The sequence below is a fragment of the Heteronotia binoei genome, chromosome 3 (assembly GCF_032191835.1).
Source record: "Heteronotia binoei isolate CCM8104 ecotype False Entrance Well chromosome 3, APGP_CSIRO_Hbin_v1, whole genome shotgun sequence".
In the NCBI taxonomy this organism is placed as follows: domain Eukaryota; kingdom Metazoa; phylum Chordata; class Lepidosauria; order Squamata; family Gekkonidae; genus Heteronotia; species Heteronotia binoei.
In genome coordinates, this window is record NC_083225.1 from 168,321,493 (window position 1) to 168,348,262 (window position 26,770).

Sequence of the window (26,770 nt, forward strand, 5' to 3'; positions counted from 1 at the left end):
ACTCAGAATCACTCCCTAATCAGTAGCAACCCATCTTAATTGAGAATTGCCATGTTGTTCAGTGAAGCCAATTTTATTCGGTGAGGCTTCAAACTAAGGGCTTGCCTGATTACTTTTCAAAAAACCTGTTTGAGTTACACATATAGATTTATTTGAAAAAAGAAATAATAAAAATTGACTTAGCTGTCGTTATTAAAGAAGTTCAGTATTATAGGTTAGGTCCCGTGGAAAATTTCTGCTGGAGGAAGGGAGAAAAATTTTCACCAGTTCTCACTTCTACAGAAGACCTCCAATTCTTTATTTCTTTTCTGGTGGGACACTTAACCCCAGGAGCAGAGTTGGGGGTTCATTTTTTTGCTGTTGTGGAATTGTGGAGGAGAAGAAGTCCTGTTCTGCAGACAGAAATCTCTTGTTAGTTGCAAGTTACTGTGGAATCAAAGCTATTGTTCTTTTAATTACAGAAAGTCTTTAACAATGTATTTTGGTAGTTGTGTGTATTAATATGGGGCATGTCCCAAATTAATAGTCAAATGATAACTGTATGGAAGATATTTGATTTATATCCCATCCTCCACTCTGAATCTCAGAGTCTCAGAGTGGCTTACAGTCTCTTTTACCTTCCTCCCCAACAGACTACCCCAACAGGTAGGTGGGGCTGAGAGACCTCCTAGAAGCTGCCCTTTCAAGGACAAGCTCTGCAAGAGCTATGGCTGACCCAAGGCCATTCCAGCAGCTGCAAGTGTAGGAGTGGGGAATCAAACCCTGTTCTCCCAGAGTCCGCATACTTAACCATTTAACCACTTACCTAAGTTCACATACTTAACCATTACCCCAAACTGGCATTACATCTCCCAAAAGTTTCCAGTAATTATATCAAGCCTGGCTAATTCAGAACCTCCATTCTGATTGACAATTGTAGGGACTGATGCTACGCAGCTCGACTCCTTTCTTGGTCTGAAGAGGCTCAGAGCTGAAGAATTCCTCTATCATACTATACCTCAGCCTGGATTCATGAAGTTCCTTGTTCAAACATAGAAGTGCACTGGAATCTAGTAATACCTTAGAAATGTTACAAAATTGATTTATACACAAGCTTTCATGACTCATGTTCAGATTGTCAGAAGCATAGACGTGCTCAACAAAAGCAGTTTAATTTATACTCCAAGGTCAAGCAACTGAAGAGGAGATCATGGTGGTGAGAAGGGCTTTTTTTGAGTGGGAACGCACAGGAACACAGTTTCGTCTAGCGTAGTGTCAGGGGATGTGGCCTAATATGCAAATGAGTTCCTGGTGGGCTTTTTCTACAAAAAAGCCCTGGTGATGAGCCAGTCATATATTGGTCTCCTGGAGTCCTGTTTAATTTTGCTGTAATGGTTCACTATAGCTGTCCCTTCAGTCTATGAAAACCTGTGTCTCATTTCTCAACTGTGGATCCAAAACTGAAGTAAAACCCATTGGAATGCTCTGTTTTTCATACTAAGTTGGCTAACACCTGTGGCCTCAGGAAGAAGCGTTTGATGAAATGACCTTCCTGTTTCAAACTTTTGCTTTGATTTTTAGCAAAGAATAAATGAAATCTCTACCAGTTTTCTCCCTCCTTTCCCATTTACTCCTCCAGCAATACTAATTAGAACACTGTATTAGCCAAAGGCGGTTTAAGGCCATGGGGGCTTTGAGAGAATATGTGTTGTTGTTAGCATAATTTCAATGAAGTGTTCAAAAACATAAGTGTGTGCTGAGTTTTTTTTTTTTTTTTTTGCTTAAAGTTGAGTTGAACAGCTTGGCTTTCATTTGTTTTAATGATGTCATCCACTCTCTTCTGTGCTTGAAAGTAGCTTTTCAGCAGTGTCGTCTGATTTGCAGTTTCTCTTTCCAAGTTTTGCTCATAGTAAGTTAATAATGCAGAAGTGAAGCATGTTGGGAGGGACTGTGAGTCAGCAGAAGAACCTCTCCTTGGTATGCAGTAGGTCCCAGGTTCAATTCTTGGCACCTCCAGTTTAAAAAGACCAGGCACTAGGTGATCGATTGATAGCCATTGTGCAGGGGGTTGCACTAAGTGGCCTATATGGCCACTTCCAACTCTGTGATTCTATGATGCAAAAGACCTCAGCCTGAGACTCTAGAGAGCAGCTGCCAGTCTGAGTAGACAACACCAACTTTAATGGACTGATTGTTGGATTCATTATAAAGCAGCTTCATGTGCATTCATGTGTGTCGGACAGTAGAATTTCTTAAAATTCAACATTGGACATTTAATTATGAATGATGGTTGGTTAACAAAAATATAAAGTTGCTATATGTTGATTTCAGATTCTCAAGTGACATTAAAAAAAAGGAATCTTACTTTGGCAGTAAAATCATGCAAGGTAGGGGTGTAGAGAACCCTGCCTTAACAGGAGCTGAATCAGCTGGGTGGCAGCAGACCTGAAAATTTGCTGGTATAAAGCAAGGGAGCTGTCCAGCCTTCAGTACTGATTCAATAGTCCTTCTATTAAAAGGGCAGCAACCAACCAGTCAAAGTAACACCCAATCCATTCACTAGTGTGTGGCTTTAGTTACCTTACTCCATCCAGTGGGCTAAATGGTGTAATAGTAATAATCATTCATATTACTATTCATATTTACTCCACAATGGTAGCTGTGTTAATCTGCTGTAGCAAAAATTAAAAAAGCGTCTAGAGGCACTTTAAAGGCTAACAATGTATATTTTGTGTTTGCATTGCTTTTGTGTACTGGGTTTTTTTTTCCTGATTAAACCTTTTTTTAAAAGACTAAGATTTTTATTCCAACTTAAGTTTTTGTGGTCTGGAGCTCACTTCATTAGATGCGTGTAGTGAGTCCTCCCCGGATGACAAGTAATGCTGTAAAGCTCTTCAAAATTTTCTTGGTAACCTGTACAACATTACTGTAAGGTAGGTGATGTTTATTGTACTATGGAAGAGACTAAAGGAGATGGGTTTCTTGCCTTAGTCTACTAATGAATTTGTGGAATAGCTAATATTAGCTGCTTCTTCTTAGTCTATTAGCTACTACAATGGCAGTGCAATCCTATGCAGAATTGTTCCAGTCTAAGCCCACTGAGCACCCTGACCTGGATGGGCCAGGGTAGTCTAGTCTCCTCATATCTCAGAAGCTAAGCAGGGTGGGTCCTGATTGGCACTTGGATGGAAGACCACCAAGGAAGTCCAGAGTTACTATGCAGAGGCAGGCAATGGCAAACCACCTCTTGCCTTGAAAACTCTACAGATTTGCCATGTCAGCTGCAACTTCATGGCACTTTCCACCACCACCAAGCCCACCGATTTTACTGGCTACAGACGGAAGTGCTTCTGCAAAGGACCACGCTGTAATTTACTAGCTTAGCATAAAACCACAAAGAATCACGAAATATCTACAGGCATCAACAACACTGACCCCTGTGAAATACATATTCTTGGTTGTCATGCAACATATAAATAACCTGAAGCCATGCAACAGAGGTATCTATTTGAATGTGTTACCCAAACAGGCTGTCTAGTTAGTTGGGGGAAAATTGGCTTTAAAAGAGACAAAGCATGGTGGAGTAACTGGGATTCTCCACCAATGTCTACAGGGATTTTTCCATAAGAGAACTCTTGAAACAAACCAAGCAGATGTTCAACCAGAAAGGTTTTTTTTTTAATTAAAAGAGAATAAAAAAAGATAAACACACATACAAACACACTGAAAACACATACAAGGCTAGCTGAGAGGAAATCAGAGAGGAGAGGGGGAAAGCATTTTCAGGGAAGGCTATAACTGACAGTCTTTTAAAAAGAGGTCCACAGAGGCAGCAGCAAAACAACCATCATTTCATGGAGAAGAACAGGCCCAAGTAGATTGGGGTGTGTGATCTTTGAATCTGAGAACACATACATTGCTATGGAGCAGGATGCCAAAATTTATAGGGCAAAATGCTCTCAGAGGAAAGCTGACATACTTGCCCCGAAAACAATAACTTGATGCGTTTTTCAGAGGTGGACAATTTAGGGTGGACTATAGATGTAAATGGTGCTTGATAACCCTGTAAGTACCATATGGGAAAAGCCACCAGGTTTTATGAATAGTGTTAAGTGTGTAAATGTAATATGGGTAAATGAGTGCAGGGAAATGAGGCTGGGTGTTGATGAGATTAGTCAATAGGTTCTTGGGAGATCCATTGTCCTAAATGATGCATCTCTCTAGGATGAGAAGAAGGTTGTTATCTAGCCAGCATTGTCCTAGTAAGTCCCATTGAATAGACTTGAAGAGATTCAGAGTAGACTTGCTTATGTTTGCTCTCTTGATTTATTTTTCTTTGATTGCTAGCAGATGAATGTCACAACGGACTCAATTGAAAAGCATTGTCTCTGAAGGGACATGGCAGTTTAAGCTGTGATGTTATATCTATGATCAGGGGTGGAATTCGAGCAGGAGCTCCTTTGCATATTAGGCCACACACCCCTGATGTAGCCAATCCTCCAAGAGCTTACAAAAAAAGAGCCTTGTAAACCCTTTGAGGATTGGCTACATCAGGGGTATGTGGCCTAATATGCAAAGGAGCTCCTGCTAGAATTCCACCCCTGCCCATGATGATCCATATTATGATGCAGGGCATCAGTTAATGTATTTGACAAGAAACTGAATACAGTATTTGAGGCTATTAAGGCTTTATCTGTTCTGGTGGAGATTGTCAGTGGGTAACAGATTGTCTGAGTTGGACCCTCATATATAGACTCCTTGCACTTACAGAACTGTAAGGGAAAACTGCTCTATCTTTTCCCATGTCTGCTAGTTTTTGATATGCAAAAAAGTAGGGGATATTAATATTCTTTGCATAAAGACTTAATACAGCTTAGCAACAGCTAAGATATTGGAAACTGCTGGTCTCTTTGTTGTTCTTTCTGCAATAGCTTATTCAAATGTGAAGGTCACCTCTTGAGGAACTTGCAGTCATGAAACCAGCCTCATTCGAGTATCAAGATAGTGAGCAATCCAGAGGAGCTGGAACTGTGGAGGTTGTTTTTAAGGCCAACCCTCTGCTGAAGAATGATATTATGGTCTGAAACACACATTCATGCAAATGCTATGCAGTCGGTGGGCAGAGTGGTAGCTGGTTTCCAGGAGATCTGAAAGTTGTTTCTACTAAAGAGTTCCCAAGTTTTTTTTGAACCTATGGGCACTTCTGGAATTATAAAGAACAATAGTGGGGTCCACCACAAAATGATCATTGTATGTGTGTGTGTGTGTGTGGAGGATCAATCACAAAAAAAGCTTCTGAAGGGGCGGGGCCAGTCACAAAATGTCTTCCATATATAGTTTTGTGTGTGCGCGCAGCTGGGAGGATTGGTTTTTCGTTTTGGGGAGGAAATACAGTTTGGTTTCAGTTTCAGAAGGTAGCCAGGTTGGTCTGATGCAGGGAGTTTTGACCCTTGAAAGCTTATAACTGAAAATCTTGTTGGTCTCTAAGGTGCTACTGGATTTGAATCTTAACTGTTAGCTTCCAAGCTTGGTTCCAAGTTTGCTTCTCATGAGGACACACAGAATGGTTACTAGAAACACACGAGGTACTGCCAGCTTGTGGTGGCAGCTCCTTTGCTGAGGAGGGGCTGAAGCCCAGAATGTTCCAGTGGGTGGCCACTGAAGAAAACACATTTGAGAGAAGGCAGTTAGCTGAAAAGACAAAAGGGAAAAAGAAAGTAGCTTTTCCCTTGTAAAGTTATTGAAATGGATGAAACCCCAAAGATTGCTACTTGTTGAACTGTAACTTCTTTGTGGCTCACAGAAACTATTTAAACTACTGTGGCCTTTCTTACCACGAAGTTCATCAATTCATTACCTTCTTCAGGAAGTATACCCATTTGGAGGATCCCAAGAAGCTGCCTTATCATTGGTCTATCAAGGTCAGTACTACATACTCTGACGGGAGATGGCTTTCCAGAGCCTCAGGCAGAGGTCTTTCCCATCACCTACTGCCTGATCCTTTAAACCAGAGATGATGGATATTGAATCTAGGACTGCCTGCATAAAAAGCAGAGGCTCTTCCACTGAGCCAGAACCCCTCTCCAAGGTTCCTGGGGACAACTGTATGATTAACGGAACAAAGTTTGAGTCCACTGGCACCTTTAAGACCAACTAAGTTTAATTCTGGGTATAAGCTTTTGTGTGCACTGGACTCAACCTTTGTTCTATTGCTTCAGACCAACACGGTTAGCCCTTGAAGGTATACGATTATTGGCTTATAAACCAGAACTTTCCATTACTACCTGTTATTTCAGTGTTCGTTTCATTTGATATCTCTTACTGCAGTTTCTTAGCACTATTTATTTAAAAAATTATTAAAATTATTTAAATCATCAGTGCTATTTATCCTATGCAAATTAAGGCAACAGGCTTATTTATTTCAACTCATTCATGCCCTACGTCTCTCTCCGAAGTGGCTTACACCATTTTCCTTACCTTCATTTTATCCTCACAAAAACAAGCTGGTGAGGTAGGTTAGGCTGAGAAAGTGTGACTGGCCCCAGGTCACCAAGGGAGCCCCCATGGAAGGAACAGGGATTTGAACCTGGGTCTCCCAAATACTAGCCTAACACTCTTAACCACTGCACCACACTGGCTCTCCATAAGCACCTTAAGAAGTGAGCAGGGACTCAGGAATTCTACCCTGCCACAAATATGATTAGCCTTTAAGGTGCTGCTGGACTCTGGCCCTTTTCTACTGCTACAGACAGAGGGACATGCCCCCCCCCTCTTGATCCATTCCTCCCCCCCCCCCCGCAAGCCTGTGTCTTTGGCTGAGTCCAGCTGTGCACAGCTGCAATGCTCTGCCCAGAATGACCTCAGTGGTCTGTAGGGTAGCCCCGCGGTGAAGAGCCCTTGCTTCAAGCTCCCCGTCCCCCCTTTCCATTCAGGACCCTTTGGGTTTTATCCCCAACGGGACACCAAGAAACACATCCCATGGGCTCCACATCTGGGATCCCCCTCGGGCCCATCCACACGTGCAGAGCTTTTTTTTTTTTTGCAGGCACTCATAGGAACGCAGTTCCGGCTGGCTTGGGGTCAGGGGCGTGTGGCCTAATATGTAAATGAGTCCCTGCTGGGCCTTTCCCACAGAACAATCTTTCACGAAACAGTGGTGAGACCAGGAGGCGTGGCCTAATATGCAAATGAGTTCCTCCTGGGCTTTTTCCACAAACAAAGCCCTGCACACGTGCAAACCGTACTGGCACCTTGCAAGCCTGGAAGGTCGGGAACTGCACGTGCGAACCAACGCGGGGAGAGACCCAGCCCCGAAGGCACGATAGAGGGCGGCCTGTCCGCCGCCTGCGCCTGGGGGCTGCGTTCCTTTTCGGGGCGCCACCACCAGGCGAGACCCCCCTTCCCCGTGGCGGGCACGTGATGCCGGCGGAGGCGAGAGGCGGAGCGAGCGAGGCAAGCGCCGCCGCCGCCGCCGCCAGAGGAGAGCGAGCGAGAGGGGCAGGCTCCGGCAGGCAGAAGACAGCAGCAGAGCGGCGGCGGCGGCGGCGGCCCCGGAGACGTCGCCTTCTCCTCGCAAGCCTTCCCGGGCGGGCCAGCCGAGCGATGCCCGGGCGGCCCCGGAGCCCCGCGGCAGCCCCTCGCCGCCCCTGCGCCGCTGCCATGCCCGTCGCCGTCTGAGGCTCCCGGCAAGCGCAGCAGCATGTCCCGGCGCAAGATCTCCTCGGAATCCTTCAGCTCGCTGGGCTCCGACTACCTGGAGACGAGCCCGGAGGAGGAGAGCGAGTGCCCGCTGGGCAGGCTCTTCTGGAACGGCAGCCGGAGCCCCCCCGCCCCGCCCGCCGCCGCCGCCCCGCCGCCGCCGCCGCCCCCCGCCGCCTCCGCGCAGCCCCTCGCCGGCTCCAGGAGGGCGCCGCGCCGCCGGAGGGTCAACCTGGACTCCCTGGGCGAGAGCGTCAGCCGCCTCACCGCCCCCACGGTAAGGCAGGGCGCCGCCGCCGGGCACAGCAAGGCGGGCGGGAGGGGGGGGGGCTGGTGCAGGCAGCCCAGCAGCGGGGAGGGGGGAAGGGGAAACCCGCGTGTGCGCTTTTCCCACGTGGCGCTGGGCAGGCGGGTCGCAGGCTGCTTTTGCGGCAGGCGGCTCTCCTGCGCCTCCGGCCAGCCTCTCCCTCTTAGCTGCGAGAAACCGGGGAGGGGTCGTGGGGATTCTGCTCCCAGGCGCGGTCCGAGCCGGGGGTGGCCAAACTGGGGCTCGGGAGCCACACGTGGCTCTTTTACGCGGCTTGTGTGGCTCTCGGAGCCCCCGCCGCCCCATCAGCTGGCTTGGAGAATGCAGTTAAAGTTAAAATAACTTTCTTTCCACCTCTCCTTCCCCTCATCTATTTCCTTCCCTCCCTCGTGCTGCGGCTATCAGACATCTGAGATTTATTCTGTGCAGCTCTTACATTGGGCAAGTTTGGCCAGCCCTGGTGCAGGCTTTCAAACGGCGGTCCCAAAGTGGTGCTTCGGCTCGGGCCTCCCGCGTTTCCCTCCCCCTCCCTGCAGTTGCTTCCCGCTCTTCGCGTGGATCCCACAATCGATCCCCTCGAAACTGTGCCTTCCGAACTCCCTGGCCCCTGCCCTGCTCCCTTAGATCCCCAGTCTCCTCCCTCCCTCCAATCCTGGCATTGCGCCTTCCTGAGGTCGGAGCAGTTTCCTGGGTCCAGAGTTCTAATTAGGAGCCTCAGTTAAGCCTTCTGCCTGCCTTCCTCCCCAGCACTGCCCAGAAATGCTGTTCGGGATTCCTTTCAAGCTGCCTTGATTGTGAATAGGGCGGGATTGGGAAAGGTTTTCTTAATATCGGCAAGACTAAGCTGAAGACAGCCCCTGCTCCAGTTTCCCTGAATCCAGATTTCCCTTCTCTGGATTTCAAGAACTTGCCCAGAAGTCCCACGGAGAAGGTGCAGCATGGCCTTCTCAGCAGGTTCTCATTCCACAGGGGTTTGTGCGGGAAAACTTATGCCCAGAAGACTCAATCTACCAGTTTCTCGTTGTATGACCCTCAGTGGCACCCCAAACCCATGACTGCTTTACTTTCTGTCATAGTAACTCTTGCCTGATTCTAAACAACATGTTATGGGTGAGGTGTACTTAGATCCCTGACACTTTTTTCCCTCCACATACTTTGTGCTCCCCTGAGCGTCTGTTCCCCTTTCTCAGATCTCAGCAGAACGTAATTGTGCCTTGAAATACTGCTCTTTATATACCGTGTTTCCTTTCTGTATTTTGTTTTGTATTTCCCAATAACTGCCTGACTGTGTGTTTCAGAATTTTTCCACTCCCCTAAACCTGCCACCATAATACTCTTCGTCTCCCGTCTGCTTGGATCTTCATTCCCCATGAAAGCTCTTCACACTGTTCCTTTCCCATCATCGCTGAGTTCTTCCCACATAATTCCTCTCCTAAATAATGTGGTTCTCGGTTAAGATACTTTCTTCCATCTTGGTTAGGATGCATCCTTCCAACCATGCCTGATGTCTTCTTCACTGATGTTCCAAAGGCTACATTTTGTCAGAACTGAGCATGGAAACAGTGATCATGTGTAGCCAGTTTGGTATAGTCATAGTGGTTAAAGAGTGGTGGATTTCTAATCTGGTGACCCGGGTTTGATCCCCCACCCCTCCACATAAAGCCAACTGGGTGACCTTGGGTTAGTTACATCTCTCTCAGAGCTCTCTCTGCCCCACCTACCTCACAGGGTGGCTGTTGTGGGGAGAGGAAGGGAAGGAGATTTTAAGCCACTCAGAGACTCCTTCGGGTAGTAAACAGCAGGATATAAAACCAACTAGTCTTCTTACTGTAGCTGTTCTCTTTCCATCAACGGGGTTCAGAATGATTTATCAGGGCCTTCTTTGTGGTTGCATGCAAATGTATATAAAAAAGCCCTGATGGCTTTAAAAATGAAAAAGTCATTTTGGGAAGCAGCAAATTGGAGATTTACACTTTGCCCTCCTACACCTTCTCCATTCTGCCTCATATTTAACCCTGCCCCTGCCCCCCCTCCAAACTGGTATGAGGGGCCAGAAGAGCAAAAGGTTGAACACCACTTTCCCCCACCTTATTTGTCAATTTCAGATAGCCCCCTTTTGAAAAGACTGGTTGGGTTACTTGTGTATGTAATGTGTAGTTGGGCCCTGGGAGTATCCTTTGGAGCTCATTGCACTCTAGGGATGTGGCCTGGCTACTTAGGGAGGTTCTCTTACCTGCTGAGCAGCTGCCCTAGGGGCTGTTGATGGCCGTGGGGCTGCTGAGCTGGCTGCTGCTCTTGCCAGCGGTTTTGCTCTGGGCCCTTTTACACCACATCCAAATGAACTATCATTGTCCTGCAAGTTCTAAAACTTATCTAGAGAGGACCCAGGAGGTCTCTAGTAAGATCTCTAGATGTCTTTAAATAGTCTTTAAAGGGTTACTTGTTTCCTCCCAATATGGGGGCTCAGTAGCCTCTTTGGGATACTAACTTCTGTCCAAAAAAACAGCACTGGAGGAATTAGAGTAAACCCTCCTGCCATGGTGCTGGGAGTCAAGCAATTAAAGGAAATTAAAGATGACTTGAGATCTGATTAGGAATTTCCAGCAACTCTTCTACTTGCTCTCTTTGTTAAAGTTAAGATCTGATCAGTTGTCCCCCGCCTTTGTGTCTGCAGCATTTCAGGGTGAGGAAAAAGCAGTACCCCTAAATAGTGAGTACTAAATAGTGAGTACTAAATTTTTCTTAGGCAGTATGAAGGGAGGCAGTCAATGACTCACTTATGGTTGAAGACTACCAACCAGATCCATCATTACAGTGGGTGAGAGGACAGGTATACTATGAGAGACCCCTAAGGGTATGCGGGCCTTCCTAATTACACCCCATTTAGGATTCCTATCCAGGGAGAGTCAGAGTCCCCAGAGTTGGAGACAGAGGAGGCAGTTTTTACCCATCCCATAATTCTGTCCCTTATTATAGCCCATTCATTTCCCACCAGTTGTACACGCTGCTTGAATTGCTGTGAAAACAAGGTAGAACATTAGGGAAACTTCTGGGGGGTAAACCTAGGAGTGGGGATGCAGGCAGTGGAAAATGGGAAACAATCCCCTTCCCTCACTCTTTCTCTCATCTGTTTTATTTATTTCAAACCCTCTGCTCCATCTCCCATCACCGAGAACCCCAAACAAATCTAAAAGTGGCCACAGTTAGCATTTATTAAAACAATTGTCAGCATCCTAAATAAGAGGGGGGAAAGGACATTTCCTTAAATTCTTTTCCAAATAGCATTGCTTTGTGAAGTGGTCTGCTAAAAATTTGGAAAGCCCACTCCTTTCAACCCGTTCAGGAACACAGTTCCACAGAGTAGGCACTGCTGCAGAAAAATCCTGGGATTCCACAGCAGCTATTCTAACAGTCTTGCCAGAGGAGACATTTATATGTGTGTAAATACATAAACTGAAATAATAGCTCCATATAAAGACTATAATACCCAATTTACATATGACATCGGCATGGGGCATGGCTGCAGCATCTCACTAGCAATGAGCATCTGAATCCATTGCCAGTGTTGAAGCTGAACCCTGGGGCGTAGCATCTCTCTCTCTCTCTCCGTAACAGTGAATGTTCACAATTCTGGCTTTTCCCCTCCTAGCTCTGGTTCAGAGACAGAATCCAAAGTCAGGCTTTTTAGATAGGAGCAGCCTTGATTCGTGGTAGCAGGTTTAGCTGCCACCCACAGAATGTCCGTCAGTGCGCCCCATTATTCCCATAGAGATAAATGGGTGCCATTCTTATCTGGGAGAAGAGTGAACTGTTGTGCTGGAGATACCAGTCTTGTTCACAAGTTACTGTGAAGGCATGTACAATCTGTGCACAGCAAATCCTTGTTTTTTCTTCATGCGTCTTGTGCTCATGTTACCTTCAGTCATGCCGCCCTGAGACACTTCGGTGAGAAGGGCGGGATATAAGTCCACTAAATAAATAAATGCACAGCTGAACATTGTGATTGAAACCACACTTTTATCCAGCTGCCAGTCCATGGTTTCATTGGTAAAGTGGCAACAAGTTGGCTCTTTCTTATGAGCAAACGTGCATGCGGGATGTATGTGCGTTCACTGTAACCTGTGAAGAGCCCTGCAAGCAATCAATGTTCTACCTGGCTTGGTAGGAATCCAAAACTTAACGGTGACATTAGGCAAACCGCAGTGGCCCCTGTCATTTCTGGATGTCTGAGCACCTCATGTCTTGACTTGCTTAGAATATCTATGCTTCACAAAGCTTGACAGAAAAGTTTGTTAGCTGCCCTTTGTTTGTTTATGTTTAATTCGATTTATACCCCGCCCTCCCTGCTGAGGCTGGCTCATGGAACTTTGCAGAATTCATGGAACTTTTTCTCCCAACACTGCATTCATTGGTGGCGGGGGGAGCCACTGTACAAAATAATAAGGTGGAATCTACAGTCATTTGAAGTCTGTGAGCTGAGAAGTTTGTTAAGCAGATTTTTAGAAACTTCTCAGTCAACATGATTTTTGGGTGCGTTCGGCACCCGCCTCTGCTTGTGCAAATGTGATGAAATATCCCCTCCCCCCACTTCTCTGCATAGAGTTCTCAAATAGCTGCATAGAGGCAAAGGGATTTGTTCTTTTTCAGCCACAGCAGATTTTGCTGGAAATGTTCAGTGCCTGTGGAAATGATTTTGCTGCCTCATGAAAGCACTTTTGCTTTTTATGCATGGCGGAATAGTTCATTTTGAAGTTAATGAAATGCTAAAAAAATGCTCGTATTTTAGTTTTAACCTTGGACTGAAGCCATTATGTATGCTTGTACTCTAGCAGAAATTAGGCTGAGCAAGTTAACTGTTTAGACATAACTTCTAATGTCAGGCAGGACTGTAGTAAATTAGATTATTTTTCATTCTTCCCCCTCCCTTCTCCTCCTGTTCCATTGAGTTTGATGGCATTTTCATGACTCTCTCCAGTATGCGTTTTGGTCTGCAGAGCAACAAGTCTAATCTTTGAGCAGTATGTTTAGACACAAGCGAAAAAATCCCATTGTTGGATTCCCTAGAAATCTAATTCTGTACAACTGGATTGGTAGCATGGGCTCCTGGAAAAAAGGATGATGATCGCTAAGCATCAAAAAACCTATTTTGCTAGCTCTGCGTTTCAAAGGGGCTAAAATCCCACATACTCTTTTCCCTCTAGAGCTGGTTTGTTCAATAGCAGAGACTGCTACATAAGACATGCTGTAGGTTAGTTCAAGTGTTAACAGATGGTGTGATCTGTTCCACTTTAGCCAGACTATTACTGCAAAATGATAAGAAATCGCTGGGCTATCTGTTGCATGTAGCTGATTTTCCAATTGCGGAAAAGATCTCTTTGGCTGAACTTCAGTCTTCTCTTGGCATTTGAGATTCTCTTGAACCATGAGGGTTTGAGTTGGGGTAGACTAGACTCTCAAATAGATTTCACAGCTGAAGAGAATTATCAGTGTGTGAAACAGATAAGTGCTGTAAACTTGTTTAGTCGTTCCTCTGCCCCATCCCATGCTCTTTTCCCTGTAGACAAATTAATAAAATCAACCTTGGGAAAAGGTATTCCAGACGACCAATCTCGTATCTTCATAACACAGTTGAAACTATGTCATAAGGGGACAGCATAATTTCAGTAGCACTCATGTTCACAGTATATCTGATAAAATTCCGTGTCGTATTTTAAGATCTTAGCTGTGGTCGTCCCTGTAGTTTCAGCGTTTCTCTTTTCACATCTCTTAAGTGTTAGGCTTATCTCAGTGAGATGACTGAAGTAGTTGCAGATTATCAGCCTTTGAGAGAGTATTTTTGCTTCATCCTTAATGCAAGGAAGCAATCATAGATTAGAAAGGGCGCTCTGTTTGATCATTCTGGTCTGCCTCTCAGCCATTACAAGATTTTTTATTTGTGAATTAACTTTTTAAGTTGGGGTGAAGGTGACAGATTACTCTTGCCTCTGTTGACATGTTATTTCAACCGTGGTTGCCACAGCAGATCTTGACTGCTAGAAAGATGCCATACTGATATATATAGCACCATCTCTCCATTTTCACATTTCCTCCTAGTAGTAAATTGTTGCCAGAGGCCATTTTAACATTGCAGTGCTATAGCACTCTATCAGTGACCAGCAGTGTTCCCTCTAAACTGAGTTAGTGTGAGGTAGCTCACAATTTTTTAGCCTCTGGCTCACACATTTTTGTCTCAGCTCAGGAAGGATGGTGAGACAGTGCAAACTAATTTCTGCAGTAGCCAAATTGCTCACTCACAACTTTAATGCCAGTAGCTTGCAAAGCAGAATTTTTGCTCACAGGACTCCACAGCTTAGAGGGAGCATTGGTTACTAGGGTTCCCCCTCCCCACCCCTGATAGACCTCTGGGGGCATGGGTGGAATGACGGTCACCAGAGGTGGGGCTGAGGAAATCACACAGAAAACTGCTATGTGGATGCTCTGTTGAGCCCTAGTGAGTTTTCTGGGAGTAAATTAGAGACAAGGACTCCCTGAAATCAGTTTCTGGGCTTAGAAAGGTGTTACTTTGCTTAGGATGTTTGTTAGAGTTCAACCAGGTGGACACTGAGCAATGCATGAGGATTTCCTTTGAAGAGGGGGAGATTGAAATCAGGGGTGTGTGTTTTGGGGAGGGGGGGTGAATTCTTTCCCCACTTGTGCAATTTTCCTAACTTCATGTAGTTCTCTCCCCCCCGCCCCAAAGTGCTAGACCATCACACATGTCTGTTAAAGTAGAGTTCAAGTCAAGGCTCGGGTTCAAATCACGACTCTACCATGGAAGCCTATTGGATGACTGCAGGCTATTCACGCACTCTCAACCTAACCTACCTTACAGGTTTGTTGTTGGGAGGAGGAGGGGATGGTATTTATACCCCACCCTTTGTTTGGAGTCTCAGAGTGGCTTACAAACTCCTTCTCTTCCTCTCCTAACAACAGACACCCTGTAGGGTAGGTGGGGCTGAGAGAGAGAATGAAGGAGAGAAAGTTGAAGAACACTTTGGCTCCCCATTGCCAAGAAAACTGGGTTTAACGTGTATAAATTGCCTCTGGAAAAACAGACACCCATCTAGTTGCTATTCACTATTTAAAAACCTTATCTAGTTTTGACTGCTAGCAGCTCTGCTGTGTCTGTAGTTTGGGAATGAATTCCATTTATCTCAAGCCAAGTGTGTGAACTTTTGCAGATTTACGCTGTATGCCTAACAAGATCTAACTAGGAAGTAAGCTTAAGTCAATGAAAATTCCATGCCAATAAGTGTGTTTAGGATTATGAGTAGAGCAGCTATGGATATTTGAAATCAGTAGGGAATTGCATGGGAATTGCATCTGCATTACACTTCTTTTTCCTATGCATGCTTTAGACATCCCAACATAAGTTCACACATCTCCCCATGGTGATGCTTGTGCAGAGGTGTGCAGATTCAGCTTTGGCTGTTCAAAACTGTTTTTAGGAGCTGTCATGTTACCTACTTGTTTCAAATGTCAAAATAGATTTATGTTCAATTAATCATCCAAATAGTTATTAATCACTGAATCATAGAATTGGAAGGGACCTCCAGGGTCATCTAGTCCAACCTCCTGCACAATGCAGGAAATTCACAAATACTGCCCCACTAAATTCACATGATCTTTATTGCTGTCAGATGACCATCCAGCCTCCCCACTCAATGCACAGCAGCCAAGAAGGTCTGAGCGCCTGCTCCGGCTGCAACGCCACTGAGGATGTTCTCCGCAGCTGAGAACGAAACGTGTGGAAGGAAAACTTTCTCCAGTTGAACACGGCACTTGATCCCGAAAGATTCTACAAACCTAATCATCCAGCCTCTGTTTAAAAACCTTCAAAGAAGGAGAGGGATTGCATCCAGATTGGTAGCACGGGCTCCTGGAAAAAAGTAGACGATAGCTAGGCATCAAAAACCTATTTTGCTAGCCCTGCATTTCCCAGGGGCTAAAATCTCACATACTCTTTTCCCTCCAAAGCGGGTTTGTTCAATAGCTGGAGGCAGAGACTGCTACATAAGACATGCTGTAGGTTAGTTCGAGTGTTTACAGGTGGTGTGATCTGTTCCACTTTAGCCAGACTATTATTGCAAAATGATAAGAAATCGCTGGGCTATCTGTTGCATGTAGCTGATTTTCCAATTTCCAAAAAGATCTCTTTGGCTGAGCTTCAGTCTACCAGAGGCTCCTCTTGGTGTTTGAGATTCTCTTGAACCATGAGGGTTTGAGTTGGGTAGACTAGACTCACAAATAGATTTCACAGCTGAAGAGAATAATCAGTTGATACGAGGTCAGCAGTTATCTTAAATGTCAAGTCACACACTCCTGACTGTACATGCAAGGGATAACTTGCATGTATGAATGATAATAAAAAATGCAAACAGCGTGTTCACATCATTCCTCATATACAATGATTTCCAGTGTTGGGGCCCATTCTCACATTATGCAGAAGCAAACCATGCTGTCTGACCATACGGCTGTGGTCAGTCGTAGATAAGGATGAGTTTCACCTGGAATAGGTTTAGAACAGATCATTAGTAAGTCAGACCTAGAACATTTAGAAAGGATGGCTGTGATTACTAAGAGCCAGCATGGGTTTCTCAAGAACAAGTCATGTCAGACTAACCTGATCTCTTTTTTTTGAGAAAGTGACTACCTTGCTGGATCAGGGGAATGCTGTAGATGTTGTTTATCTTGATTTCAGTAAGGCTTTTGATAAGGTCCCACATACTATCCTTATTGACAAGTTGGTAAAATGTGATTTGGATCCATTTACCTTTAGGTGGATCTGTAACTGGTTGACAGATCACACCCAAAGTGTGCTTGTGAATGGTTCCTCATTCTCTTGGAGAGGAGTGACAAGTGGAGTGCCTCAAGGATCTGTCCTGGGGCCTGTTTTGTTCAACATCGTTATCAGTGATTTGGATGAAGAAATTGAGGGAATGCTTATTAAATTCGCAGATGATACTAATTTGGGAGGGGTTGCAAATGCAGTAGAAGACAGAAACAGGATCCAGGATGGTCTTGACTGGCTGGAAAACTGGGCTGAAACCAATAAAATGAATTTTAACAGGGATAAATGTAAAGTTCTGCATTTGGGTAGGAAAAATCTCATGCATGGTTATAGGATAGGGGAGACTTGTCTGAGCAGTAGTATGTGTGAAAAGGATCTAGGGGTCTTAGTGGACCATATGTGCAACATGAGTCAGCAGTGTGATTGCGGTGGATAGAAAGGCAAATGCAATATTGAGCTGTATTAACAGGTATAGTGAAGTGATGGTATCGCTTTACTCTGTTGTGGTAAGACCTCACCTGGAGTATTGTGTCCAGTTTTGGGCACCACATTTTAAGAAGGATATAGACAAGCTGGAATGGGTCCACAGGAGGGCAACAAAGATGGTGAGGGGTCTGGAGACCAAGTCCTATGAAGAAAGATTGAAGGAGCTGGGCATATAGCCTTCAAGTACTTGAAGGGCTGTCATATAGAGGTTAGTACAGAATTATTTTCTGTGGTTCCAGAAGGTAGGACCAGAATCACCGGGTTGAAATTAAATCAAAAGGGTTTCTGGCTCAACATTAGGAAGAACTTCTTGACCATTAGAGTGGTTCCTCAGTGGAACAGGCTTCCTCAGGAAGTGGTGGGCTCTCCTTCTTTGGAGGTTTTTAAACAGAGGCTAGATGGATATCTGACAACAATGAAGGTCCTGTGAATTTAGGGGGAGGTATTTGTGAGTTTCCTGCTTTGTGCAGGGGGTTGGACTTGATGACTCTGGAGGTCCCTTCCAACTCTATGATTCTGTGAGGATATTGATATGATATGTGTGTTGCTCCCATTTTCATTGTGCTTTGTTAGGTGTACATGTAGAATCAGAGCTTTTTTGTAGCAGGAACTCCTTTGCATATTAGGCCACCCCCCCACCCTCCCAATGTAGCCAGTCCTCCAAGAGCTTACAGTGGGGCCTGTGATAAGAGCCATGTAAGCTCTTGGAGGATTGGCTACGTCAGGGGTGTGTGGCCTAATATGGTTCTTGCTACAAAAAAAAAGCCCTGTATAGAACATTTTAGAGCTATACACATCTGAAAAATATAGTGGGCTGGATCCAGACTAGATTTTCCATTAGCACTTCTTACAGTGGACTGGAACTTTTCTGCCTCTCTTGACAGCCCCCGAGCTCCTAGAAGTAGTCCCTTGTCCAATGTCAACATTTTGTGGGGAACAGGCAGCTGCTGTAGAAAGAACAAGGCAGAAAAGTTCTGTTCCACTGACAGAAGATCCTTTTATTAATGGGAGCCAAGCTTTGGACCCAGCTTTTAGTGTGAAAGCCCATGATTCACCTATTCAGCTGCCAGTAATGTGTTAGTCAGACCTTTGACTACAACAGCAAATAGAATGGAAGAACTACATCTGTATGGCTTTAGTGCCAGGGAATCAGAGATTCAGAACACACTTGCCGTATGCTTGGGCAGGGCTGACAGAGACCAATGCAGGCTTGTCTCAAAAAGCAGTTGCACAGGGTGATGGATCTGGGTTACAACACTGGGGAAGAGCATGAGTTACTTACCGCTTTCCTCCTGTGCTATTTCAGTTATCAGAAATGGGCTTCTCGGTCTGCTTTAATTCTCAGTACAAGGAAAATGCAGGCATGGTACAGATGCCCATCTTTCTTCTTGACTGGGGCTAAAAACAGCTGTTTGAATTTGGTAATTGTTTTCTCCTTCTCCAGTGCTGATGCGCTAGTCCATATTGGGCCTTCATAACTATATTTTGATGCTGAATTACCCATCAGGGGGATTAGAACTGGTGATCCAATCACAAATTGCCTGCATTGTGCACAGCTTGTCTCTTGGGTGATAGATTATCTGTTGCCAGTGAGCACAGCGGAAAAGTATGTGCTTTGCATAAGGAAGGTCCCAGGTTCAATTCCTAGTGTCTCCATTTGAAAATACCTCAGATGTCAGAAGCCCACTTTCTGCTTGAGATCCTAAAGAACCTCTCTGCCTGTTAGAATAGATAATACTCAGGTAGATAGATCTACTTGATGGTATACGACTGCCTTGTGTTTTCAGCTTCTAGTGCTGCAGTTGTTTATTGCACCTTTTAAATCTGATGCCTTCATCACATACATTAGTTGTACCTGCCAATTATTTTGGCAAGCTTAAAACCATTTTCATTCCTTAAAATAATGAAATCTTCACCCTACTCTCCAGGAGGTGAGTTCTGTTGGTACTTATGTCTGAGAAAACATATTCAGGACTTGGTTGAAAATTGCCTAAATTGAATTTATTGAGAAACAGAAGGATATTTTCCTTTTTGAAAAGAGTTTGGATACGATACGCTTCTCTTTGGACTAGATTGTAGAATAAGAAACTTTCTTGGCATGGTGGTATAAATAAATGGTTTCCAAAACAGGAAGGACAAGTTCCATAAACAATATCCCGGGAAGGACAGCGCTATTGAGAAGAAATAATCTGTTCATCTAGGTGTGAAGCATTTATTTATTTACTTACTTTATGCTAACTTTCTCTTTCTCCTCAGCGAGGACTTTAAAACAGTTTACATAATTCTCCTCTCCTCCATTTTATCCTCACAGCAATATTTCAGAATCTTTTCAGATCAAGTTAGTACATGGTTTGGATTGTTTTTCTTTAGATCCTACTTTTCTTCCATTTGGACCCAAAGCAGTTCATGACAGCATTCTCCCCGCTTTGAACAAGGGTTGTCAGCCTCCAGGTAGAGCCTGGAGAACGCCCAGAATTTGCATGTGTGATTATGCCATTGCCTGGCTATCACTACTGGTGGGATTTCTATATAATCTCAAATGCGAAGTAGAATCAGTTTGTACATTCACCTAGAAGAGCTAATGTGAGACAGTGATTCAGATGTTGAACTAGGATCTGGGAGACTTAGCTTCAGATTCTCACTCTGAGTCTTGCTGGGTAATGTTGGGCTGGTCACTCTTTTTCAGGGTAGCCTAATTCATAAGTAGGTTGCCACTTGACAGCTCCAGGTTGGGAAATACCTGGAGATTTTGGGGGTGTAGCCTGAGGAGGGTGGATTTCGGGAGGGGAGGGACTTCAATGCCATAGAGTCTACCTTCCAAAGTAGTCGTTTTCTCCAGGTGAACTGATCTCTGCCACTGGGAGATCAGTTGTATTCCCTGGACATCTCGAACTACCACCTGGAAGTTTGGAAACCCTAGTTGCATGAAGATAAATTAAGGAAGAGAAAACCATGTGTGTGGCTCAAAGATTTTTGGAGGAAGCGTGGGATAAAAATTACAGATAAATTGCCAAGAAATCAAGCTATATAACTGCAATTCAAGCCTCTGATCAGAGAAGGGGTCCCCCCCTAAATTGCCACCAAATAGGGATGGGCATGAACCCCAGAATTCTAGTTTGGTTCAGAGCAGCCCCTGAACTGAGCAAAAAATGCCCTGAACTGAACTAGCCAATTTGGATCCCCCTTTCTCCCGGCCATGACTTGTGGGAGTTGGGGAAAATAGGGGGTGGGGATTACACAGGAAGGGTTAAATGGCTGGCAGCCATTTATCCCATCCATTTTGCTTCCCCCCACTTTGAAGGCGGGGGGGGGGGGAGAAAAACCAACAGTTTTAATGGTTGGCAGACATTTAAACCTAACAGCTCACATGGACTCACTATGCTGTTAGGTTTAAATGGCTAGTAGCCATTTTAGCCTAACAGTGGGGTAGGTGTGCCTGTCAGCTGTTAGGCTGAAATGGCTGCCAGCCATTTAAACCTAACAGGTCAGCTGTGGACCCACACTGCTCAGCTGTTAGGTTTAAGTGGCCCAAACAGCCCAAATAGACAAAAGTCTGGTAAATATTTGGGGAAAGGTGCCTTCCCTGAACATCGGTTCTAGAGCTCCAAACCCAGCTGAATTCATGCTGAATTTTGACTTGTGGAACAGTTTGTACCCATACCTACCACCAAGCTCTTTGTAATTCTGCCTACCGTATAGGAGGGGTTTCTTTGTTCTGTGTTTTCCTTTTTGAGCTAGCAGATGGAAAATGCTTACTAAAAGATAAATCTGAGAGATGTTGGTAATGTGAAGTAACATAAGGGAATTTTAGCAATGGAGCAACTTAACTGTGGAACTTAGAAGAGCCATGACCCTGAAAAATGTCTTAAGGAGAACAGAAAAGTGTTATCAACATTCCCTCTAAGCAGTGCAGTTGGCTGGTTGAAGATAATTTGTATGCTAAAATGAATAAAATTATCTGGTTAAGCAAAATATCTGCAGCAACAGGTGTATAACTGTCAGTGAAAAATGCAATTCTAATGTTCTTTCATGAACTATGAAATAGGGGGAGAAGGAAAGAAACTGGTTTGTGGGTACAAGAAATAAATCAATTACACTTTTAAAAATTCACTGTGTGCACATTTTGAACCGTTTCTGCTGGTGATCTTTTGAATAACCACAGTTTTTCTACATTTTCTTTAGAAATTAGCGTTTTCCACAGTTCCTTTAGAAATGGACCAATGCTCATATGCTTATAAAATTCCAAAAGCCAAAGGATGATGCATTTCCAGGTACAATATCATGTTTTCAGTGATTCTTTATCCAAACTATATTGGTTTCTAAGTGGGACCAAATCTCAACAACATTTCAAGCAGACTAAAGTTCATGCCATGGGGTGGGATCAATAGGTCCTTCCATAGGGTAGGATCAGTAAGTCCTATTGATCCCACCCTATGGCATGAACTTTAGTCTGCTTCAAATGTTTTTGCCTTAAGCCTAAAAAGTCCAAGTATATAATATCTTTTGAAAGTCCAAGTATATAATATCTATCAGATCACCGTTGTCGTTCAGTTTCTCAAAGAACTTGAAAAGGTTGGTGGGGCAGGACTTTCCTTTGTAGAAGCCATGCTGATTTTCCCTCAGCATGTTTTCTCCCTCCATGTGCCTAACAATTCTTCTGAGCATTTTAAGCTTGCTAGTGGAGTGAAAGTGGTTTCTCTTTAAGGCTATGATGCTCCTCACTTTAACTTCAGTGCTGGGTAGCTTCGGGCTATTTCAACCTAACCTGCTTCACAGGTAGGGTTGCCAGCTCTGGGTTGGGAAATACTAGGAGATTGTGGGGGGGTGGAGTCTGAGAAAGGCGGAGTTTGGGGAGGGGCAAGAGGGTCTTCAATGAGGTATACTGCTATAGAATTTACCTTAAGTGGCTCTATTCCTTCAGGTTTCTCCAGATTTCTGTCTCTTGGAGATCAGTTGTAGCCACTACCACCACCATAGTGACTGGGCTAGAATGATTCCACAGTTTCAGACTGGGGCAGGACAGAATCTTCATAGATTTCAATTTAGATGGAATTCTTTATTAAGAATGTCAAGGAATCCTTCCCTGATGGATTGCCTGCCAGAGCTCCTGCTAACCTTTGGATCTCCAGCTCCTCGGGGCTTTGTTTCTGCCCACTTTCATTCTGTGACATTTTTAGTTTTTTAGGTAATGAGATGTTATTTCAGCCATTAGAATTTCAATTTTTAAGACGCTTTTTAATCTGTACATTGTGCCTCTTCAGAAAGAACACTGATTCACAGGTGGGTGGTGTTTTTTGTTTTGTTTTGTTATGGTGCTCCCCAGTACTGAGTATCGGCATCTTTGGAGGAGGGCTTTCCCAAGTCCTGAGGACAGAACTAGTGGAAACCAGTGCAACATTATATATGAATCCTTTAAAAAAACAAAAAAGCACTACTGATTCAGAAAATCATAGAGACATGTTAGTATTTCAGAATTAAGGTAAAGACTTTTTCTGCCTCTAGAAATGTAACACATCAGGAATAAGGTTAACATTGGAACTCTCATGCTAGATTTCTGCCAGTATAGAGAATTTGAGATGATGAACCATGCACTGTCTTCTTGCGTTCTTGTCTGGGGTGCCCTTTCATACTTGATTGGTGAGGTGGGAGGAGATATTTTAACAGATACAAAAAGATTTTGCAAAGCTTGAAGGCCCGGCCATGGTTAAATTGTGAAGGTTTTTTTTTTAATGGTGATTATTTCCCTTTTAAAACCTCCCAATAATTACAGTAATGATATCATTCCAAGATAATAATATTGTTCCCTTCTCTTGAAATAAAGGAATGTGCACCTTTGGCATGGATAGACAATACATAGACCTGCTGGATTGTTTATAACAATAGCATCTGTTATTTAGAACTACCCAGTGGTAGATGATCTCGACGAATAATAATATGTGGTCTGAAATGTCATGTGTACCTTTTTTGTATCCTTTATGTCCTTCTCAAACAGAACCTATGATTCTTGATTTCCTAAATGTGTGAATTCGCTCTCACCTTCAATAGACTGAGAAGCAAACTGGCTTTATTGGGCTGTTATTAATGGACCACTATTATGATTAGGATGGGTAGATGTTTTCTTTTTTGGTATACAGTCTGTTTTTGTTTGTTTGTTTTGCTCTGCCTTCTGAAATGCTCATGTTCTGCTTATGTCCAGAAAAATTGGTTGAAATTGCTTCGGAAGCTACATTTCTGAGCAATTGGGGGGATCCACAGATACCTGCAGTTGGAAGAAGGGTTGCTCAAACTAACCACACTGTTTTGGGGGCTGAATTAAAGAGAATAAACTATAAGGGGCGAAGAGAAAATTCTCATTGCTTGTTAGCACCTGGATAGCAGACAAAACTAGTGCTGTGCTAGGGTTCCCAATACCCAGGTGGGGGCAGGGGATCTTCTGGTTTGGAAGCCCTCCCCCTGCTTCAGGGTCATCGGAAAGTGGGGAGGGAGGGAAATGTCTGCTGAGCACTCCATTATTCCCTATGCAGACCGATACCCATAGGGAATAATGGAGAATTGATCCACAAGTATCTGGGGCTTGGGGTGGGGGTCTATTGTTTGAGGTAGAGGCACCACATTTTCCATATAGCATCAGATTCCTTTCCTCAAAACACCTGCCATGTTTCAAAATGATTGGACCAGGGGTTCCAATTCTATGAGCCCCAAATGAAGGTGCCTCTACACTTCATTATTTCCAATGGAGGGAAGGCATTTAGAAGGTCTGTAGTCCCTTTGAAAGTGATGACCAGAACTTCCTTTGGAGTTCAGTTTTGCTTGTCATACCTTTGCTCCTGGCTCCACCCCCAAAGTCTCCTTCCTAGCTCCACTCCCAAAGTCCCCATATATTTCTCAAATTGGACTTGGCAACCCTATGCTGTGCTGTGTTGTATTTCTGTTTAAATTATAGGAATTATGTATAAATTTGCACATTTAAAGTAAATTAGTACTATGAGAATGATGAGAAAATTATTTTTTTCTTTTGACCTTTCTCTTTGGGGGGGGGGGCGGAATAATCTGTAGATGGCCATCCCTTAGTTATGATAAGAACATAAGAGAAGCCATGTTGGATCAGGCCAATGCCCCATTCAGTCCAACACTCTGTGCCACACAGTGGCCAGAAAACCCTCAAGTGCCATCAGGAGGTTCACAATTGGGGCTAGAAACCCTTCCACTTTCCCCGCCCCCCAAGCACCAAGAATACAGAGCATCACTGCCCCAGACAGTTCCAACAATATGCTGTGGCTAATAGCCACTGATGGACCTCTGCTCCATATTTTTATCCAATCCCCCCCTTGAATCTGGTTATACAGTTGAGACGTAATTTACAGTCGATATACAGTTGAGACATAAGTCAGAGGAGCACAAATCCTGAAAGATGATGTGAGCCTGAAGACTAGACCGAGGAATCACTGCTAGACTCTGTATTGGGAGAACATGCCACACATTATGCATTATTAGGTTTGCCAGTTTTGCATTATTAGGTTTGCCAGTTTTGGCCTGGGCAGGTCCTGGAGATGTGGGAGTAGTGCTTGGGGGGGGGGGAGGGGGGAGTTTGGGGAGGAGAAAGAGCTCAGCATGGATGAGGTGCTATGAAGTTCGCCCTCCAAAGCAGCCAGGGCTTTTTTGGTATTGTAACAAAAGGGGAAAAAAAACTATAAAAGTAACAACTGTTGATACAAGTTTTGACTTGCTACGCTCTATGTTGAAACAAACAATTTATCATCAATATTATTGACAAAAAAACTCTATACACTACATGCCAGATTTTAACAACACTGGCAAAATTGCAATAGAGAGTTGATGTTACAGCAGTAGCAGCAGCAGTGGATTGCCTACGTAGCTATCCATTTCGTTCGCCTTCTTCAGACTGCAGTACACCAGGTAAAGCCTTGAATTCGATAATGGAATACTCAGTATTTCCTTTAAATTTATATTTAGACACTCTCCAGCTTTTACAATTGTTGTATAGACCAGGGGTGGCCAACGGTAGCTCTCCAGATGTTTTTTGCCTACAACTCCCATCAGCCCCAGCCATTGGCCATGCTGGCTGGGGCTGATGGGAGTTGTAGGCAAAAAAAAACATCTGGAGAGCTACCATTGGCCACCCCTGGTATAGACAATTGCAGTTGGAGCCTCAGAGATCAACAGTCTTCAATTAGGGGTTACCCTTTGTCAGATTCAAAATGTCTCTGTGATGCACTCCTCCTGGAGCTTACATTAGGCCCTGTCCTAAGAGCCCTGTAAGCTCTTGGAGGATTGGCTACATCAGGGGTGTGTGGCCTAATATGCAAAGGAGTTCCTGCTACAAAAAAGCCCTGAAAGCAGCCATTTCTTCAGGGTTGCCAGCTCTGGGTTGGGAAATTCCTGGAGATTTTGAGAGTGGGACCTGAGGAGGGCAGGGCTTGGAGAGGGGAGAAACTTCAGTGGGGTATAATGCCATAGAGTCCGTCTTCCAAAGCAGCCATTTTCTCCAGGTGAACTGATCTCTGTTGCCTGGAGATCAATTGTAATCCCAGGAGAACTTCAGCTACCACCTGGAGGCTGGCAACTCTTCCTTGAAGATAACTGATCTCTGTTGTCTGCAAATCAGGTATAATTACAGGAGAACTCTTGGCCTCATCCAGAGGTTGGTGGCCCTGTGCACAGCTGCCATTATATCTGAAAGGAAGGAACAACCATTTTTATTTTCAGCCTTGGTTTCTGGTTCATGTGCACGTTGCCTCTTTTTTAAAAATTGCTGTCATACATAGTTGGAGAATTATGTGTAATATGTTCTCCATATACAAGTGGTGAAACACAGCAACTGAAAAGGGCTCTTTTAATTGGCATGTCCTGCTTCCTTTACAGAGACTTTCCAGACTAGCTTTACAATGGAGAAGGAAGGAAACAGTAGCTAAAGTATTAGGATGCTGCAGTTAGCTTCAGACAAGGAGGCTGCATGGGCAATGAAACCAAGAATGGGCCTTGGCCCCCAAGCACACATTTATCTTGCTGGACTTCTATGTCTCAAACAGGAAATTGATATTGAGGTAAAGGGCCATATCAATTTTGGAATAGCAAGGGTTGCCAGATCCAACTCAAGAATTATCTGGGGACTTTGTGGATGGAGGCAGGAGACTATGGGGATGGAGCCTTCAGCAAGGGTGTGACAAGAAGAAGAAGAAGAAGAATTGCAGATTTATACCCCGCCCTTCTCCCTGAATTAGAGACTCAGAGCGGCTTACAATCTCCTATATCTTCTCCCCCCACAACAGACACCCTGTGAGGTGGGTGGGGCTGAGAGGGCTCTCACAGCAGCTGCCCTTTCAAGGACAACTCCCACGAGAGCTATGGCTGACCCAAGGCCATTCCAGCAGATGCAAGCGGAGGAGTGGGGAATCAAACCTGGTTCTCCCAGATAAGAGTCCACACACTTAACCACTACACCAAACTGG

At 44.5% G+C, this 26,770-nt stretch overlaps 1 protein-coding gene across 1 annotated transcript in view; it reads left to right on the forward strand.

The window, feature by feature from the left end:
* The first annotated feature begins 7,678 nt into the window (after nucleotides 1-7,678).
* The window catches only part of GUCY1A2 (guanylate cyclase 1 soluble subunit alpha 2), a 257,024-nt gene continuing 237,932 nt past the window's right edge, over nucleotides 7,679-26,770 (forward strand). Inside the window, exon 1 of the mRNA XM_060234865.1 lies at nucleotides 7,679-7,954. Within this exon, the coding sequence (XP_060090848.1) occupies nucleotides 7,679-7,954 (276 nt within the window). The remainder of the gene's footprint in view (nucleotides 7,955-26,770) is intronic.